The sequence below is a fragment of the Neovison vison genome, chromosome 2, assembly GCF_020171115.1.
Source record: "Neovison vison isolate M4711 chromosome 2, ASM_NN_V1, whole genome shotgun sequence".
NCBI lineage: Eukaryota > Metazoa > Chordata > Mammalia > Carnivora > Mustelidae > Neogale > Neogale vison.
Window position 1 is genome coordinate 103,963,617 of NC_058092.1, and position 19,832 is coordinate 103,983,448.

The 19,832-nt window shown below is 40.5% G+C and overlaps 1 protein-coding gene across 8 annotated transcripts in view; it reads left to right on the forward strand.

The window, feature by feature from the left end:
- Window positions 1-10,539: 10,539 nt before the first annotated feature.
- The window catches only part of LOC122900399 (myomegalin-like), a 179,894-nt gene continuing 170,601 nt past the window's right edge, over window positions 10,540-19,832 (forward strand). For 7 of the 8 annotated variants that reach the window (XM_044239033.1, XM_044239045.1, XM_044239040.1 and 4 more), the window contains exon 1: window positions 10,541-10,817. In XM_044239033.1, coding sequence (XP_044094968.1) covers window positions 10,798-10,817 — 20 coding nt within the window. In that variant the 5' untranslated portion in view covers window positions 10,541-10,797. Of the gene's footprint in view, window positions 10,818-19,832 lie in introns of all 8 variants that reach the window. The other variant, XM_044239034.1, reaches the window with a different exon arrangement.

Consider the following 19,832-nt stretch of genomic DNA (forward strand, 5'->3'; position numbering starts at 1 on the left):
TAGAATCTTTTAAAAAAATATTGCTGTAAGATATCAGTTATCTTGATTACTGAATCTTTGGTGTCCCTCAAATTTTGCACCACAGCTAAGATGGTACCCTTCTCCCCTTACCTGAGGCCCAGTCTTGAACAACTTCACAGTTGAATCAAAAGCTTGATGGAGCACCTGGGTGACTCAGTCGGTTAAGCATCTGACTCTTGATTTCAGCTCAGGTCATGATCTCAGGGTCCTGGGATCAAGCCCTGCTGTTGGGCTCTGTGTTCAGCAAGGAGTCTGCTTGAGATTCCCTCCCTCTCTCTCTCTGCTCCTCCCTTCATTCCGGCTCTCTCCATCTCTCTCTAAAACAAAATAAAATAGTCTTTAAAAAAAAAGAAAAGCTTGGACTCTAAAAAACAATCTGAGGGGTTTGAATTGGCGGGTGGGTGGCAGGTACCAGGTGGTGGGTATTATAGAGGGCACGGATTGCATGGAGCACTGGGTGTGGTGAAAAAATAATGAATACTGTTATGCCGAAAATAAATAAAAAATAAATTAAAAAAAAAAGAAAGAAAAGAAAAGCTTGAATCAGCACCAGGATCACCTGGGTTTGGTTTTTCCCTCTATCTCCTGAGAACTTACCAAAGCCAATAAATATAGGATGCAATCATTCTTCTCTGTATATCACAACTCCCACTTTAGAGCCAGCTAGTATTTCTGTGTCTGTTGCTGTATCACAAACGTAGCCTAAAATGGGGATACTTTCATCTCATAAAAGATTATTTTAGTTAAAATGAATCATAGTGGTTGAACTACGCAAGTGTGGGACTTTGCAAGGGTGAAAGACTATTGAAGTATGCTAATTTTTTTGTCTAGGATTGCCAGATGTTTGATACTGAAAACCACAGCTCAGTATTTCGGCTTCTTATATGCTAAAATAGAAATTAAGACAAAAGTGAATACACACATGTGGATCTTTTCTCATTAAAATTTTTTCTTGTTTGTGTGAGTCTTTCTGAGGCTACATGTCAGTATGCATGAATCCTTGCCAGCTGGAAGACAGGACAAAACAGCTGTTCGAAATTGGCAAGAAATTGGCTTCCAGTAATTCTAAGTGTAGGAGAGGGAATTTATCTTTCTTGTATATTTACCTTTGTCCTGGGAGTGATTACTTTGATGAGCCCCATTAGTTGTGCAGATTTGAGCCAGAAATCTACCAGGGATAGCTCCTGATATTAGTTAAGTAATTCAGTACAAATAATTCAGATTCTATTTAATAGTGACAAAAGTGGACCTGAGAGAGGTGATGTATTCTTTTACATAATCACAATAATTTAGTGATTTTAATTATTCTTAGGCGATGCACACTGAAATATAGGGGTCTGCGTCTTACTTTCAAATGGTTCATCAATAATTGTGTGTGTGTGTGTGTGTGTGTGTGTGTGTGTAGAGAGAGAGGGAAAGAAATGTGGCAAAATGTTAGTGACTGGTGAATCAAATGAAGAATTTACAGGACTTCATTGTACTATTTTTGGAGCTTTTTCATATGTATAAAATTTTTACATTTTTGGGACCCCTGGGTGGCTCAGTCAGTTAATCGTCTGTCTTCATCTCAGGTCATGATCCCAGGGTTCTGGGATTGAGCCCCACATTGGGCTCCTTGCTCAGCAGGGAGCCTGCTTCTCCCTCTGCCTGCTGCTTCCCCTGCTTGTGCTCTCTCTTTATTTCTCTGACAAACAAATAAATAAAATCTTTAAAAATAAATAAAATAAAATTTTTACATTTTTTCAAGATGGCAAGTTTTAAAAACTGATTTATGTTCTTAATAAACAAATCTATATACATATACTTATATATAAATGAAAATATATATACATATATATGAAGTATAACACTGAAGTTTTTTAACTTTAAATATAATATCTATATATCCTTAGGTCCAATCTGTAGAGGGAACAGAATACCAGGGATTTTCAGTATCTGCCAGAATTTTAAATCCAGAGAAATCCATCTTGGTCGATCTGAGGACAAGCTAGTAGGTGGCATGATACAAGAAACAAAAGCGGAGACCATAGCTGGCTGGCTGCCTTCTCCTAAGCAATATGTTTTCTAATTCAGAATCTAACCCAAGCTCTAAGCCAGGATCATGAGCTGTGTTTAGTTACCATCTCTATGGGTCTTTGGAAAGGCGTGGATTTCCTGAAACATGCTCCATGGCCTCGGACTGGAAGTGCTTGTCCCTTTGCTGGAAAATGACTCAAGTTTTAGTGACGGTGCAATTGTCATAAGTGCCTTCAAAGCTATTTGTCAATTTATTCCCATACTGTTTCTGGTTCCAAAAATTTATTTATTAACCCTCACATCAATCACTTTAATTTTTAAGGCTCAGTTTCTATGTTTAAAGCAAGGAGAGTTATCCATGTAATTTCACACACATCCCTCCTCACTGTTCCTAGAAATTTGCATACCACAGTTCTTGCATGATTCCCCCTCCCCCAGCATCAGATACACATAAATAGTGGGTGTTGAAAGAATGAGGGGGTTTGTAGGAGTAAATTACCACCAGCTGTCTGAAGGCTTGGTCATAATTTCTTTCCTTGTGGTTTTTGTTACAGCTGACAGACAAGGCTAACTAATGATCTGAATAAACACACACACACACACACACACACAGTCCACAAGACAGGGGAAGAAGGTTGGGAGACAAAGGGAAGAATACATGATGGAGGAAATAGCCACTTTCCCCCCCTAGTTCTCCAGCCAGGGAGTGAAGGAAGCAGCTTATCCAACTTGCTTGTCAGTGCTTTGGTCTCATATGATAAATCAGAGAGCTGAAAAATGGAAAATCTGGGTCACTGGCCTAGCCCTAGAGTGCAATTTGGAGCAGAACTGAAATTAAAATTCACAACTCCTATGGGGGGTTGGAATCCTGCCTGGTATGCAAACATTAATAAAAACCAGCTATGATTTATTGAATGCTTAAAATGTGCTGGGCAATGAATTAAGCACTTGTCATATATTACCTCACTCTGTTCTCACAACTACCCTATTAGGTAGTTATTATGATTGACCTTATTTTACAAACAAGGAAGCCAAAGCATAGAGTTTGACTTGTCAAAATCACAGGGCTAGAAACTGATGGGGGAGGGGAGATTTTCAAATTTCCTTGATTCTAGAGTTAGGAATCTAAAGTTGTGACGCCTGTCAGTGACAGGCTTTTCCAGATGAAGGGGACCCCAAGCAGCCAGTCAGGGGAGGCTGAGGCTATTTCTTCTACCAGTGGAAATTTATTTTTTAAAAAATATTTATTTATTTGAGAGAGAGAGAGAGAGAGAGCACTCATGTGCAAGTATGAGGCAGGGGAGGGTGAGAGGGAGAAGCAGGATCTCCACTGAGTAGGGAGCTGGACGAGAGACTCTCCATCCTGGGACCCTGAGATTATGACCTGAGCTGAAGACAGACGCTTATCTGACTTAACCACCCAGGCGCTCCTACCAGTGAAAATTTAAATTTTTAAATAAAAGCACTGCAATCCTAATGTATGATAAAGTTTTGAATTACTAGCATCCTTGTAATGGAAGAAGTAACAAAGAATTTTCCACTACCCTTAATATAGCACAGTCCTGCACCTTTTGGTCACAAATGTTACCACATGCATAACTCCTTCCCTCCCAAAGTTCCCCAAAGTTTCATAACATTTACTGTAGCAGTTGAGAAATCCAGAATCTTACCATGTAAATCAAGTTCAGGAGATGAGATTTCTAGGGTATAGCTCCTTGAGTTCGGTTCCTTTTTATCTGAAGACCTCTTGACTTGCCTTCTGGGGTTTTGGTTTCAATTCTTTGAGTTATTCTTCTTTTTCCGTAAGAAAAAGTCCTTGTTTGCAGTTCGGTGACTTTCTCAACTTGTTTACTCTCGTTGACAGATTAAGGGTCCAAAAATATTGTTTCATTCTGTCCTGTCTTAATCCCTTTCAGTCCATGCTGGTACAATTTGCGTAAAAACATCGAAGGCATCTTTTGTACTAATTATAATCAACTCCTCTAGGCAAAAGCTATGCCCACATTTCATTCCGGAACAAGCTCTGCTCTACCTTGGGCATCTGTGAGGCTGCTGTGAGACAAAGGGCCCTTCAGATTCTTAGAAGCTTCTTTGTCTAGTAGAGAGGCACACCCTCAAAATTCTTACAGGCCTTTTTGTGTAACTGAAATGATACATGAGGCTCCTTAAATATTTTGAGGTATTAACCATGGGTCTAACAGTCACATCTTGGATTGGTTTTTTTGCCCTGAAACTACTTGTTAATTTGAAAACTTTTGCTATCTGGAGAGATTCAGGTAAGAGGCAGCTTAATTTTTGAACATAGCAAGTCCTGACTCTATATTTCCCCTAAAGTCTGCTTAAAAACTGCAGTTTTTAACCCAGCTTTTTCTATTCCCAATCCAGCTTTTTCTATCCATACCTTGTCATATGTGGTTACAAAAAGCCAGTTAAGCACTTTTAAAATTCTGTTTAGAAATTTCCTTGGCCAGATCCACCCATTCATTAGGGATATTTTCTTTTTTCCACATTCCCAAAAGTGGCTAAATTTCTGCCATGACATAACACAGGTCATTTTTTTTTTAAAGCCGCTAGTATTTTCTACACTGTCCGCAGTCTCCGTAGTAGTTCCCTCAGTGTCCTTCCAGCTTTCACTAACTGTCTCCGTAAGGCCTTTCCAGGTTCTGCTGTATCCAGGTCTCAAAATCATTGCCACTTGTTTTACGTTTTTGTTATAGCAATACCCCATTTACAGGGACCAAACTGTCTTGGTTAACTACTCCCCCTTAGTAAACTACTCCAAAACTTATGGCTTAACACAAGAAAATCATGTTTTTATATCTCATGATTTGGGGGTCAGTAATCCTAGCATGACTCAGCAGGGCAAATCTACTCCATATAGCCAGAGTCGGGGCTGCTCAATTAGGGCCAGTAGATGATGGGACTGATCTCGAAGCTCCAACACTTCATTCACATGCCTGGCACCTTTATGGTAAATGCCAGGTGGCAGGTTCAGTTAGGCACCTCCCTTTCTCTGTCTAGGCTCAGGGCCTGTCTCCACAAGGTTTTGAAAGAAGACGTCATCTATTTCCATTCTGACCTCAGTTTTTCTTTTCTTTTCTTTTTTAAAGATTTTATTTATTTATTTGACAGAGAGAAATCACAAGTAGATGGAGAGGCAGGCAGAGAGAGAGAGGGAAGCAGGCTCCCTGCTGAGCAGAGAGCCCGATGCGGGACTCGATCCCAGGACCCTGAGATCATGACCTGAGCCGAAGGCAGCGGCTTAACCCACTGAGCCACCCAGGCGCCCTCAGTTTTTATTTTCTAATTGGTTGGGTTCTTCTTACCAGCTTGTCTCCCTCTTTTTAAAAAAATTTTTATTTATTTATTTGTCAGAGAGAGAACAAGAGAGCATAAGCAAGGGAAGTGCAGCAGGCAGAGGGAGAGAAGGAAGCCCAATCAATGCCAGACTCCATCCCACAACTCTGGGATCATGACCTGAGCCAAAGGCAGGCACTTAATTGACTGAGCCACCCAGGTATCCCCAGGCATATCTTAACTCAGTTAAAAGACCCTGCAGGTGGGACACCTACAAGGCTTCTTAATGACTTAACCTTGCAAGTTCCAGAACATCTCTTACTACTACACTCTATCAGTCAAGTAAATCTCCAAGGCAGACCCAGATTAAAGGGAGGAGAATTAGATCCCATCTCTCAATGGAAGAAGGAGGAAAGAATTCCTGGCCATCTTTAAGACACTCTTATCCTTAATATTGGAATGATTCCTCTCTGTCTGGAAAGGACATTTAAAAACAACAAAATAAAACCCCAAGGTGAGAGAGATGGATGTGGAGCGATGAGGGACAGAGGGGACATCTGTTGACTGACCAAGTCAGCTGAATCAACTGCAATGATCACTGGAGTGAAAGAGTCCCAGACAGAGTGTCCTCTTCCCTAAGTCTCAGTGACTTCTGGGTGTCAGAATTAGGGGAGCAGTGTGCATAGTGAGTGGGTGGGTGTGACATTCTGGAGTGAAGCTGTTTTACATCTCAGCTTTGTGAAGGGAGGCAGTATATTCATCTCCCTGTGCTCCACGTTAGTCATTTACAAAACAGAGGTAACTAGAGCCCAGCTCGTCAGGTTTTGGGGAAGACGAAAGGAGTCAGTAGCTATAGAACTCTTAGAATCTGGAGAAAGTATGTTAGACATGTGTATGCGATCCATAATCTTCTCTAACCCAAAATGGAAGTAAGAAATGTGTCAAGGTAGGCAAGGCTACACTGCAGTTATTATTTCCAAATCTCAGTAACTTAATACAACAAAAATGTATTTCTTGGTCAGTCCACATGTTCAGTTTGGGCCAGTAGGAACCCTTGGATCATCAGAATCACTCCGAGACCCAAGTGGATGAACTCTTCTTCTTGACACCTCTTAATCTTCAAAGGTCCATACAAGTGTGGAAACTGACAGTTGCTGATTGTGTACCGACAATTGATTGTGTAAGTTTTTTAAACTTTTACATTCTGCTTAGAAGTGGACACATGAGACTTCCTTTCATATTTCAGTGACCAAAACAAGTTACCTTTCATTGACCAAAAGCCACACCTAACTTTAAATGGGGTGGGGAAGGGTGAAGTGACCATTCATGCACCAGGAGAAAAGTTGAACAAAAAGCCAGAAAGCACAGCATACAGGGACTGGGAGATTGTAAACTGCATTATTGTTCTATAGCTACTCACCTTCCTGCAGTCTGTGGGCAGAGTGCACTTTTCTGCACCAATGACTTTGGATTTAGCCACGTAACTTATTTGGGGAATGAAATATTACAGAAAGGGCAAGGTCTCAGTTCTGAGAGCAGACATTAAGAGTCTGTGCCAACTCTCCTACAACCTACCTCTCCTGCAACCGACCATGAGAAGAATGTTCCCCAGGTAGCCACTGCTTCTTCAGTGTGGGTTCTGAAATGAGAGCTACTTGGAATAGTCTTGAACCCATGCTCAACCAATCCATCCCTGAAGTCCAGATCCTTGAGTAAGGAGTGGATGTTTGCGGTATGATACTGAGATTTAGCAGGTCTTTGTTAAACAGCATTGTTGCAACAAAAAGATGACTAATACAATGACAACACAAGATGGATTTTAGAATGACTAGCTACTAGAGATAATGGTTTGCAAGAAAGCCTATGAAAGGGGCTCTTGGAGGCTCAGTCAATTAAGCATCTGACGCTTGATCTCAGCTCAGGTCTTGATCTCAGGGTCATGAGTTGGAGGACTGTGTTGGGCTCTGCTCTGGCCTTGGAGCCTACTTTTTTAAAAAAAGAAAGAAAGCCTATGAAATAGGATTTTACTAGTTAGTATTCTAAGAAATATAAAGTAAAATGAGATTATGTTTAATTAGTTATATACCATATAGATAAGCGTATATATATATATATATATATATATATATAAAACTATTAAATAATTTCTTACCTATTAAAGAGAACAGTTAAAGTGATAAACCCTAGTGTTACTCAGGCTGTGTAAAATGATAAATTTGGAAAGTCCTTTCTTTCTTTTTTTTTTGAAAGTCCTTTCTTTTTAAAGATTTTACTTTATTTTTTAAAAATGTATTTATTTACTTTAGAGAGAGGGAAAGAGAGCAGGGGGGAGGGGCAGAGGGAGAGGGAGGGAATCCTAAGCAGACTCCCCACCAAGCACGAAGAGTTGGTGGGAAGTCTGTCCTACAACCCTGAGATCATGACCCAAGCCAAAACCCAAAGTCAGAAGCTCAACCACCTGAGCCACCCAGGAGGAGCCCTAAAGATTTTATTTTTTTTAAGTAATTTCTACACCCAATGTGGGGCTTGAATTTATGACCCCAAGATTAAGAGTCATATACTCAACTTACTGAGCCAGCCAGGCATCCCTGGAAAGTGCTTTTATCCTCGCATTCCTTTGTCTTAAGAAGTTACCCTAGGGAAACAATTCAAAAGAATAAAATAATGGAGGCATTGTTTATGAGTCTAATATTAGAAACAGTATAACTATTTCTAGTAGAAATAGTTACTGTTAACAGTAACAAAATATTATTAAGTAAACTATAGTTTTTTTTTAAAGATTTTATTTTTTTTAAAAGATTTTATTTATTTATCAGCGCCCTGAGACCGAAGGCAGGCAGAGGCAGAGGGAGAAGCAAGCTCCCTGCTGAGCAAGGAGCCCGATGTGGGACTTGATCTCAGAATGCTGGGATCACGACCTGAGCTGAAGGCAGCTGCTTAACCAACTGAGCCACCCAGGCGTCCCAAACTATAGTTTTATCATTACTACATAGTATTATACAATATTAGGATAATAAATAATAAACACTCTCTAACAACATGGACAGATATCTAATAATGAGAAAAGGAGGGCATAAATTTATGTCTAGGCTGTAATTATAATTCTAGAAATAGATACGTAATATGTGCAGATAATGAGGAGATGGAGTGTAGAGAAATTTAAAGTTGTGTTGGCAGAGTGGATATATAGCTGTTTTTTTTTTTTTTAACAATCTAACACAAAAACTTTGTTCTTTTGACAATAAATATAATCCAGAAAACAACAATGAAATCCCTTTACAAGAATATATTCTTGGGTGTGTAAGAAAGAGTCGGTATTTTGGGTTAAAAGATACATTTTAAAGAGACCGGAAAGAAATTTCAACAAATGTTTAACATTGATTGTCTCTGGGTATTATGGGTAGTTTACTTTCTACATACTTCTTTTTGTATTTTTCAACTGTTTACAAAGAATGTACTATGCTTTGTAAAATAAACTACCGTATTTTCTTGCCTCACTTCTGAAACCCCATAGCTCATCCAGTTAATGCTATCACTTCTTGGATGCAGTGTATGTCTTGCTGTAAATACAGTTCCTCTCCAGACTCAGTAGCCCATAATTTGATTTGAGACAAAACTAAATATAGCACCAACTTTGGTATGGAGGGTGGAAATCTGACTCTTCTCACCCTTTTTTGCTTATTGTGTTTGCAGTACTAGATTCTTTTCAAGACAAGTGGCCTGTAAGCCTTGTCACAGGTGAAACTGGGCCTTAATATGTTTCCTAGAAACATGCTAAGCTCAGGAACAGTGTGGCCTTAGATCCAAGCTTAGTGCTTGGGTTCGGGAATTCTAGATTAAGGGCCTATTAGACAGTTCCTCTGAACCCGCAGATGTTTTATTATTATACTGCCCTCCCCAACCCTATTCTGTGCTGATAACTAGAGGAAATCATCCAAAACATAGTAAGCTCAATGACAGCTCCAAGAATATGGGTTCCGCACAGTTTCGCCAATTCTCAGGCATGCTGGGCCCTTCCTGAGTTAGTCCTAGGTATCCTAGGATACCTAAAAGAATCAGTTCTCTGTAGAGACATTTTGTTGGCTTTATTTTCAGAAATTTAGAGAGTAACTATCTGGGGTCACACCATGGAGAAGATAACCTGTATCAGAGCCTTAGCAGAGACTTTGAGCTTTTTAAGATCTCAATTCTATCATTTGTGAAATAAGTATAACTAAACCAACATTGCCACATGTGGGCACTATAAAGCTTTCTGCAAATTAAAAAAAGGTCATTGGTAACACTAATAATAACGGTGATCATGTCACTTAATAAAAAGGTTTTATTTTAGAGCTAAGAAGGGGCTTGGGGCTGTAAGCCCTTTAATTATAGCATGTCTGACTTGTTTAAACCTCATCACATAAATAGATGGTACAGAGTCTCAGGCAGTGCCGTCATCAAAGGGCCCTTTTCCATGATCTTAGAATAATTAAGGAGGAGATTCTAGCCCTGTCCGCTACTGTCTTGAAAATTTTCTAGAGTTCTGGGAAGTTCAGGAACCCCCTGCCCTCCTCTGAAGCTAGAGCCCAGCTGCCTCTGTGCTTGGGATACTCAAGGTAGAACAGTATCAAATCAGGGGCTGGCCGAGATGGAGGCAGCTAATAAGGCTGCAAGGTTCCGTTAGGATGCTGCTTCCCTTTCCGAGGAAGGTTCATGTCCCCCAATCAATTCTGAGACTGACGTGTCAGATCTCTAGGAAAATATCATCATGGCCGATGACCATCTAGTGTTGCGCATCTGCCTTCAGCCAGGACTGACACCTCCGACCCTCCTAGAGCCCAGCTCTGGTGCCGGGTTTACCTGTGGGTGGGGTCGTGCAGGCACACACGAGGATCTTCGCTCCAAATTCTACCGACAGTTAGTTGTTTTTTGTTTTGTTTTGTTCTGTTTTTACAGCGCCCTCAGTGGCACAGGGGAGGAACTCGGTCCAGCGCCCTGGGAGCCCTCTGCCCTTCCGCCACCATCACCGCGGCGGGGAGGCGTGTCACCTGGGCTGGCTGCCGGGAGCCCCGCCTCCGCTCGCGGTTGACAGCTCAGCTGGCGCGGAGCAACTCGTGCCAGCCAGTCGTGTCTCAGCCTGGGAGTGTGTGCGCGCCCTGCCGGGCCGCCTCGGGCCCCAGTTCCCCAAACAGCTCCGGGCGCCTCTCAGCTCGGCTCGGCTCCGCGTCCCGCTTCCTACCAAGAACAGTCCCTCCCTTGTTGCCCGTCGCCCGGTTAGCTGGGGGGAGGTTCGGCCACGTCAACTCGGTCTTCTCAAAATACAGGGAGCCGAGCCCTCTCTTCGCCAACACAGAAAGAAGAAGCTGGGGAGGGAAAAGCTGCCGCTCTTTGCACTGGAGATTCGTGGGCAAGGGTTCTCGTTTTCCCAGGCTGCTTCCACTCCCGGGTGAGGAGCGCCCTGAGAGTCAGGGAAGCGCCTGGAAAATGGAGCAGACGTGGATGAGGTAGGTGAGCTGCCGCTTTTCCCCCGCATTCCGGATACGCCCCACCCTCCCACCGCGCCCCCCCACCCCCGCGCCCTTAAGGAGAGGTCGCCCCTCACCTAGGGGCCTGGGATATCTTCTCTTTTTTAAAAAATACCCTTCTAATTCCAACTTCTCTCGATCCTTCCGCACATGTTCTGTTCTCTGGCGTTTTCCTTGCTGAATGTGTCTCTCTTCCACCTAGTCTTGATAGTAAAAATACCCATTGGGGCTTACCTGGAAGTTTTTGTAGAAATGGTTCTCTGTCTTTTCTCAATGAGAGAGATTGGTGTAAGTCATTCTTCAGAGATACCTAGGATTTCAGATACCTTGAAGAATATCAGATTCCTCCTCCTCACCCTGCCACGTTTTCCTTAGCCTCATCCTCTACCAGTCACACAAAAGGCAAAGCCCTGAGTGAGCAGAGCCTAGCATTGCTCATCTCCAGAGTCTCCAGTTGGAGTGACTTTGGAGAGGGAAGAAGGAAGAAAGAGACCACGGTGCCCTTCGTTGCCCAGGCTTTGTTGAGACCCCGGTGGCAGTGAGGTTTTAGGTCAGATTTTGGAGATGCCCAGCGGAATTGTGTTTTCTCCTTCCCCTAATCCTTCCCCTCAGTGTGCTTTAAAACAGACCCATTCAGGGATAAAAGATAATGTGTTAGGATAAAGACTTCATTTTTGTCAGTGGGAGGGTGGATGGAGAGGCTGTATTCCAGAGGTGTCTCTATAATATCACTCCATCTCCAGGATTTAGCTTTGGAGATTGGAGTAAGGCCAAATGTGTGTTGACTCCTAATAGAAGGCAGACTATACAGACACAGAAAGGAAATTAGGCCGTGTGAAAAAGATCTGAGGGACTTCAGCTGATTGTTCAACAGAAGTGATCTACAACGTGTCGGTTTTTAAAAAATGGAAGCTTTGGGTGTGTTGGTAGACACATGCTTTCTAGGTTTACAAATAGTGATTCTACTTTTTGCTCTTTTCTGCTCTTCTGAGGCCTCTCCTACAGAGCAATGCTGTTGTGGGCATCACTAGATAGAGGAATGCAATCAAGAGACAGCAGGGGACTGAAGACCACACCTTGGGGGGTCACCAAAGGATCTGTGGTTCTTTAGTCTGAGGAAGTGAAGATGGGGCTGGGGTGGTGGTGGATATGGTGGTTTCCTTCAAATATTTGAAGAGCAATTGGTGGAGTGGGACTAGATGGATTTGGAATCCCTTAGGAGGACAGAATACATTATGGAGGAGGCAAGTTATGGCTTTGTGTAAGGGAAAAGCTTTTTTTCTTTCTTTTTTTAATTTTTTAAGATTTTTATTTATTTGACAGAAAGAGAAAGAGAGAGAGATCACAAGTAGGCAGAGCAGCAGGCAGAGAGAGAGAGGGAAGCAGGCTCCCTGCTGAGCAGAGAGTCCAAAGTGGGGCTCGATCCCAGGACCCTGAGACCATGACCTGAGCTGAAGGCAGAGGCTTAACCCACCGAGCAACCCAGGCGCCCCAGGGAAAAACTTTCTAACAAGTGACCTACCTGGTACTAAATTGATTCTGGTCCCTGACATTATTTGAGCAGAGGCTAGATGACCACTTGATGGTAACAAGAGTGAGCAGTGTTGTTCACTGTATCTTAAAAAAAAAAAAAAGATTATTTTTTTTCTGAACTGTATATTTACACGTGTATTTAGACTTCAGATAAATTCAGAAATAATTTAGAAAACCACAAATAATATGTTCATTGTTCTATTAATGTCACAAACTGAGTATATCCATATTTTAGACATTCATATCAAAAAGAGGACATAACCAGCACCCCTGAAGCCCTGGTGACCCAAGAATAACCATTATCCTAATTTCTCACACCACAGATCAGTTTTGCCTGTCTTTGACCCCTTATGTCAGTGCAATTATCCACTGTGTACTCTTGTATATCTGGCTTCTTTCATTCCATCTGATGCCTGTGGGATTCTCCCATATTGTTGTGTGTAGTTGTAGTCCATTCATTCTTGCTTCTGCGTGGGATTCTATTGTGTGTAAATATATCAAATTTATTTATCCAGTCGATTGTTAATGAACATTTGGGCAATTTCTGGTTTGGAGCTATTACAAATAGGTTGTTATCTATGAACATTCTTGGGCATGTCTTTTGGTGAACATATGTACATATTGCTGTTGGGGAAATGCGTAGACGTAAAATTTCTGAGTAATAGGAAATGCATGTTCAGCTTCAGTAGATACTGCCAAATAGTTTTCTAAAGTGGTTATAAAGAGGATAGACAATGGACTGAGATATAGTGAAAAAGTGCTCCACATCACTAGTCATCAGGGAAATGCAAATTAGAACCACAGTGCCATACACTGTATACCTACTGGAATAGCCGAAATGAAAAAGACAGAATATACCAAATGTTGGTGAGGTGGAAGAATCAGGATGTTCTTTTTTTTTTTTCTTTTGCCATTACTCACAGTGAGAAATGTATTTACATTACAACCAGGCGTACTCCCATGTATAAATGAAACAAGAGTATCACCTTACTGTGTGTTTTGTACTCTGATCTTTTCTGCCCTGCTTCTTTTCTTCAAAAAAGAAAAAATGCTAGTGTAACTCAATTTACTTCACCGCCTAGTGGATCATAGATGGAAAAATCCTATAATCATATATCATAACTGATGTCTCAGTTGTTTCCTAATGCACAGTTAAGATCAGTTCCTAACCATTTATTTTAAATGTGAAAGCCCACTACAGGCAAAACACTGTGCTAAATGCTAAGGGTGAAGCAGTGAATGAGACTGGGCTTCTGCCTTCCAACATTGTACTTTCTCTTTGCCTATAATTCTAAGAGAGGCTAAAGCAGACATATGCGTGAGAGCACAGGGGAGAAGCACAACTTGAGAAATTCAAAGAGTAAATATTAAGTGTAAAGCAACTGTTTATGAGGGTTGCATCCATTAATTTGTGTGTTGACCCCTTCGCAGACTTCATGTCACCTAATCCTCACAACCCTTTGAGGGACGAGGGAAATGTTATTAGAGTCATAATTTTTAAGACAAGAAAAATTGAACTTCAGGGATTAAATAATGTGCCCTGGGAACACACACAACTGAGAAAAAAATACTGAGAAGAAAATGAGGTTGAGTTTGGCTGGTGATTCAGTTTCTGAGTTGGTTCTGGAGCTGTCTCCTTATCCTGATAACTCAGGCTTATGAATAAGTTGAAGACTGTGGTTCTACTCCCAAGTTTCATTCTTGGCAGCTCTGGAAACCTCCTGTCTGAAAGGTTTTTCACATGAGCCTCCATACTCTTTATCTTGCTCAGCCTATCCACAAAGAACAGGGTGCTGAGTATTTGAGTTCTCACAGCAGAATACCCCTACTGCTAACTGTGCACCATCTGCCCTGCTAGAGGTTAACAGGAGTGTTTTTCCTCAATGATGTGTCCTGACCTTTGCCAAGACTATTTGGTTAAATCCTTTGGGGAGAACATCGTTGGTTCTGGAATAGCAAATTTCCTATGAATACCCTGGCCTTACAAAAAAGCTGGTTTGGTCACTAATCAAGCTAATGGCCATGAATAAGGTAAGAGTTATCAAAGGAGTAAGCTCACGGAAATGATGAGGATAATTTTGCTCACCTTGCAAGTCTTGTATCTATCAGGCAAATGGCTTCTACAACTCTGAATTTTTAGCATTCACTTATCAGAGCTAGCAGCTCACTAAAGAAGGTTGTGAACATATTTCAAATTCCTTATCTGGACTAACAACTCCCTGAAGAGTGTGTATTTCAGATTCCTTAGATTGTATTAGTTTCTTTCTGCTGCTAAAACAAATTACCATGAATTCAGTGACAGAAAAAACCACAAATTTATTATTTTGAAGTCCTGGAGGTCAAAAGTCTGGAAATTGGTCTTCTAGGCTAAAGTGAAGATGTCTGCAGGAGTGTGTTCCTCCTGGAGGCTCTAGGGAAGAATCTAGTCCTTGCCTTTTTGGGCTTTAGGGGCTGTCCATATTGCTTGATTCTTGGACCCTTTCCAGCAATGGCAGCACTCTAGTCTCTGCCCCATTATTTCATCTCCTCTTCTAATTCTGACTCTCGGGTATATCTCTTACAAAGACCCTTGTAATTACCTTGGGCCCAACTGGATAATCTAGGATAATTCTGCTATCTCAGAATCCTTAATCCCATCTGAAAGTCCCTTTTGCTATGTCAAGTGGCACTTTGACAGGTCTCAGAGATTAGGGATGTGGACTTCTTTGGAGGGCAATTATCCAGTCTATCACACTATGAAATGCTGGAAAAGTCATTACTAATTCTCTTCCCCTTTTGGGTGGAAATGCTCTTGTTTGTAGTATATGGAAAAGCTGAGCAAAAGTCGGGCAAATCATATGTGAACCTTAGTCAACTTCCCTAAACAAATAACTCGAGGAAAAGTGAACTTGAACTATGTGAGGGCTACCTATAAGATTAAAGGTTAGGAAAGGAATTTAATAGTCTGTTTTATTTTGTTTTATGTAACCTTGTGATTTAATTTAACACAGTGCAAGCATTGATTGTATTTGCCTGCTGTGGCTGTGCAAACTTGAAGAAGGGAAGTAACATCCAAGGAAAATAGTGGTTCAGTCTCAAAATTCAAAAATTTGATTTTGTTTCTTCTCCCCCACATAAAGTTCAGCCTTCAAGTAGGACAAGAAGCCCATTTACCATGGTTATATTGCACTAAAATGATCCCCATTGATAGCTATTTGCATTTATTCTGCTCTATATTAACTCTTAGCTTAACTCTACATTCACTCCTTCTTAACTGTAGAGAAAGCAAGACATTTATTTCTCTTTGAATTCATAGTAAGTTGGCAGAGAGTCCCATTTACTACCACATAGTAACAACCAGAAATCTCAAATTTCTTTCTATTTTGCAGGTGAGGCAACTGAGGCCAGAGAGGTTGATTAAGCATTGGAGCATGAAGTCCTGGTTGATTCCAGTACCTTTGCCCACTGTGCTGCTGCTGCTTTGTATATAGCATTTTTTAAAATTAGGAAAATGCTCTTTCTCATAATCCTATTACTGAAACATCTTTGGTCTTTGAATTTCTCTTTTAACATTCAGCATCTTTGGCAATTAATTTTCTGCATTTGGGGAAGGAAAAATCTCTGCCCTTGAAACTCTGAGCTACTTTTAAATAGGCCTGTACTTGGTTTTTGGCTTGAGGAATTTATCTCAATCAGTGCTTTCATCCCCACTTGCTTATTTCTGGCATACTAGATCAGACCGGATACCCCTGTAGTTCTTTCAGCTTACATGCTAAGGTGGATTTCAAATACAGGAAGACTAGGAAGGGGTCGTTTTGTCTCTGAAAGGATAAATTGGGTGACTGTCATCATTGTGCCCTCTCCTTTCAAATAGCTCAGGGATAATTTATACAAAGCTGTGTAGAGCATCCATCCATTCAGTGGATGCCCTGGGACACTACTCCTGTTGAAGTTGATCCTATTTTATAAATAAAATTCCAAAATAAGCCCAGAACATTCCACAAGTTGTCTCTGGCAAAAATCCAAATAGCATTTAAAGTTAGAAGAAAGTCCAGAATAAAAGAGATGTCATGATGACCCAAGGTGGCTCTATCCAAATTCTATTTAAAAACATTCAGACATACCGAGGACTTGTTTTCCTTAGTCTCAGAACATCTTCTGAGTTCTGTGGTCAGCAAGACAAGCATGATCTGAATTTTTTTTTCTCATGGCTGAAGCACTTTATTATCCATAGACTATGCACCATCATTGTTGTCATCAGCATCATCAGCATCACAATTGTATTTTCATGGCACTTTAATAGTTTCCAATACATTTTCCCTTAATGAGCCTCATTATCTCCAGTCCTCCTCTGTTTGTTCCACTCTCCAGAAACTTCTTTCTCCTTTGTCTTCTCCAATGCCAACTAGGGACAGTAGCTACTTGTATCTTCATTATGGGCAAGATGGAAGGAGTATGAAGAAGCAATAACTGCTGACATATAGAAAGCATTGACTGACAAAAAAAACTGAGTAATTTCTAGCATTTTACACAGGGGAAAAATGTATTTATTTTCCATGTCATAATGTGGAATACTGTTATTTATGATGTAGAATATGTGGAAATAAAAACCTTTACTCCATAATTCCCTTATAATGAAGACTTTAGGGTTCCAGTTTTTAACTATTATAAATAATCAGTGATAAACGTCTTGGTACATAAAGCATTTTCTTCCATAGGATTATTTTTGAATGATAGATGTTCAGAAGTAGAATAATTATATCAAACATTTGTAGTTGTTGAATATATGTTGCAGATTGCTTAGCATTTAGACTCGTATAACTCATAAATATATAGAGGATATTTCAGTTCAATTTAAACATCTTTTTCAAGACCTGAGTCCCTATACTGTAGAAGGGGAAGTAGAGGTACAGTGACCTCTACTGTAGAGTAGAGGTGTTGTATCCTAGGTGAATGTAGTGATGTATCCTAGGTGAATCAGTAGCAACATTCCCAACTTCTACTCCGCTCTGGAGTAAAGTGCTTTGCTCTTGCTAATAATATCTGTTACAATCTTGAAATGTTTCCTGAAATGGTAATAGACAGAAAATTTTAATGTAATAAAGTAAAAGTGGATATAAAATACATCAAAATTATGCATCCTGGGGAGCCTGGGTGGCTCTGTTTGTTAAGCGTCTGGCTCTTGATTTCAGCTCAGGTCATGATCTCAGTGTCCTGAGATTGAGCCCCACATGGGGCTCTGTGTTCAGTGGGGAGTCTGCTTGCAGATCCTGCCTCTCCCTCTGTCTCTCTCCCCCCACGCACATGCTCTCTCTCTAAAATAGATAAATAAATCTTTAAGAAAAAACTCCCTCTCTCCCTGACCCTCCCCCCCCCAAAAAAGAAGAAACCTCAAACCAATAAAACAATTTTTAAAAATTATCTATACATGTTGGGATATCTATTGCAAGGAGAGGAGAAAAGAAAATAGATGCTGTATTTGGTAGTGGGATTATGGGCAATATCATTTACATGGTGCCTTAAAACTCAGTCAATATATGTTTTTATAGCAGGAAGGAATTTACATCTATGTGTATCAAGTGACAACATATAAAGCTTGGAACTGAGTTGGTCTGACAATGCTTCTTCCTATATTACTTAAAGATTTCCAGGTTATTGCCACCATGGGAACAGCACTATTGCCAGACCACCTAAGGAGCTGATTGTAGAGTGTCATTTTACTCTTCCTGAGCTAAACTTATTATGTGGGCCTTCCTATACCAGCTGTTCCCACCTACACATGTAGCCTTGCCTTTGCTAGGATAGCTTTACTCTTCAAAGATTAGTTTCAGCATTACCTCCTTTTGCAATTATTTTTGGAACCTAATTCTGGGTGTTCTGCTGTCTATCCTGTTGTTGCTTGCAGCTAGTTAATTGGTTTACATGGTATTCTCCATTCTCTAAGCTTATTGGAAGAAAGGACTTTTGTTTTCTCTAAATCTTCAGCATCTAACATTGTTTCTAGCACTTAGAAGATCCTCAATGTAGAACTTTCTAGAGAACACTCCCCACAAGGCTGATATGAACATCTGTTTGGTAGGTGTCTCCCTATTATGGAATGGACACAGCAGGTTACCAAAGCTTGATGACACTATAGATTCAAATTGCATTTATTTGTAGTTTAAGTTATATGCATCAAGTTCCTGCTATGATCTAGGCTTTTTAAATGCTGGCTATATAATAGTGAATGATATAAAAACTCTGCCTGCAAGTGACTGATATTCCAGAAGGGTCACTAGGCATGAATATATATTACTATTCTGCCTGGGCTTCACAATTCCCTTCTGCCAATCCACTGCCATACACCCTGAGCAAGCCAGCTTTGCAGCTCATCCTCAGTCCAAATTCCCCTTAGGATCCTTAACTCTGAGTTTATGTTTCCTGACCACAAGGTCAAGTCCCCCCATCTTCTCATTCTTTCTGAATGTTCAGTTCACCTTATTGCATACTCCAGTTCCTCTATCTTCCAGGCTACCTGCTCTTTGTCCATCTCCCTCCTGAGCCTGGACCTCGGGGGCAGCTCCTTCAATCACTCTCAGCACCGCTTCAGAGTCTCTTACTGCCTTAATAACCCCTAAACCTTGGTAACCCTCTGTCAGTTTTATTATCCTCTAGGAGTCTATAATCTTTGTTTTATTTTTTTAAAATTTATTTTCTTTGGTTGAAGTGAAATTGACATACTATCATGTTAGTTTCAGGTGTACATCATAGTGATTCAATATTTTTATACATTATGAAATGATCCCCATGGTAAGTCTACTTATCATCTGTCACCATATGGAATTATTTCTGTATCACTGACTATATTTTTTATGCTGTACCTTATGTCTCCATGACTTATTTATTTTATGTAAGATTTTATAAATTTTGTGCTTCCTAAATCTCTTCATTTGTTTCACCCATACCTTCAACCCCTCCCTACCTCTGGTAACCCACCAGTTTATCTTCTGGATATATGAGTCTGTTTCTGTTTTGTTTTGTGTGTTTGTTTTATTTTTTGGATTTCACCTATAAAGGAAATCATATGATATTTGTCTTTCTCTGCTTGACTTATTTCCCTTAGCATAATACGCTCTAGGTTCACCCATGTTGTCATGAATGGCAAGATTTCATTCTCTTTTTTTTTTTATAGCTGAGAAATATCCATTGTGTATATATGCCACATCTTCTTTACTCACTCATCTATTGATGAATACTTAATTTGCTTCCATATCTTGGCTATTGTAAATAATGCTACAATGAACACAGGGGTGCATATATCTCTTCAAATTATCTTGAGGTAACTACCCAGTAGTGGGAATCCTGGTAGCTCTAGTTTTTTTTTTGTTGTTGTTGTTTTTTTTAAGTAGAGCTTTAAAAAAGTAGTGCTCCAGGATGGAGCTCAACATGGGGTCTGAACTCATGACCCTGAGATCCTGAGCTGAGATCAAGAGTAGAAGTCTT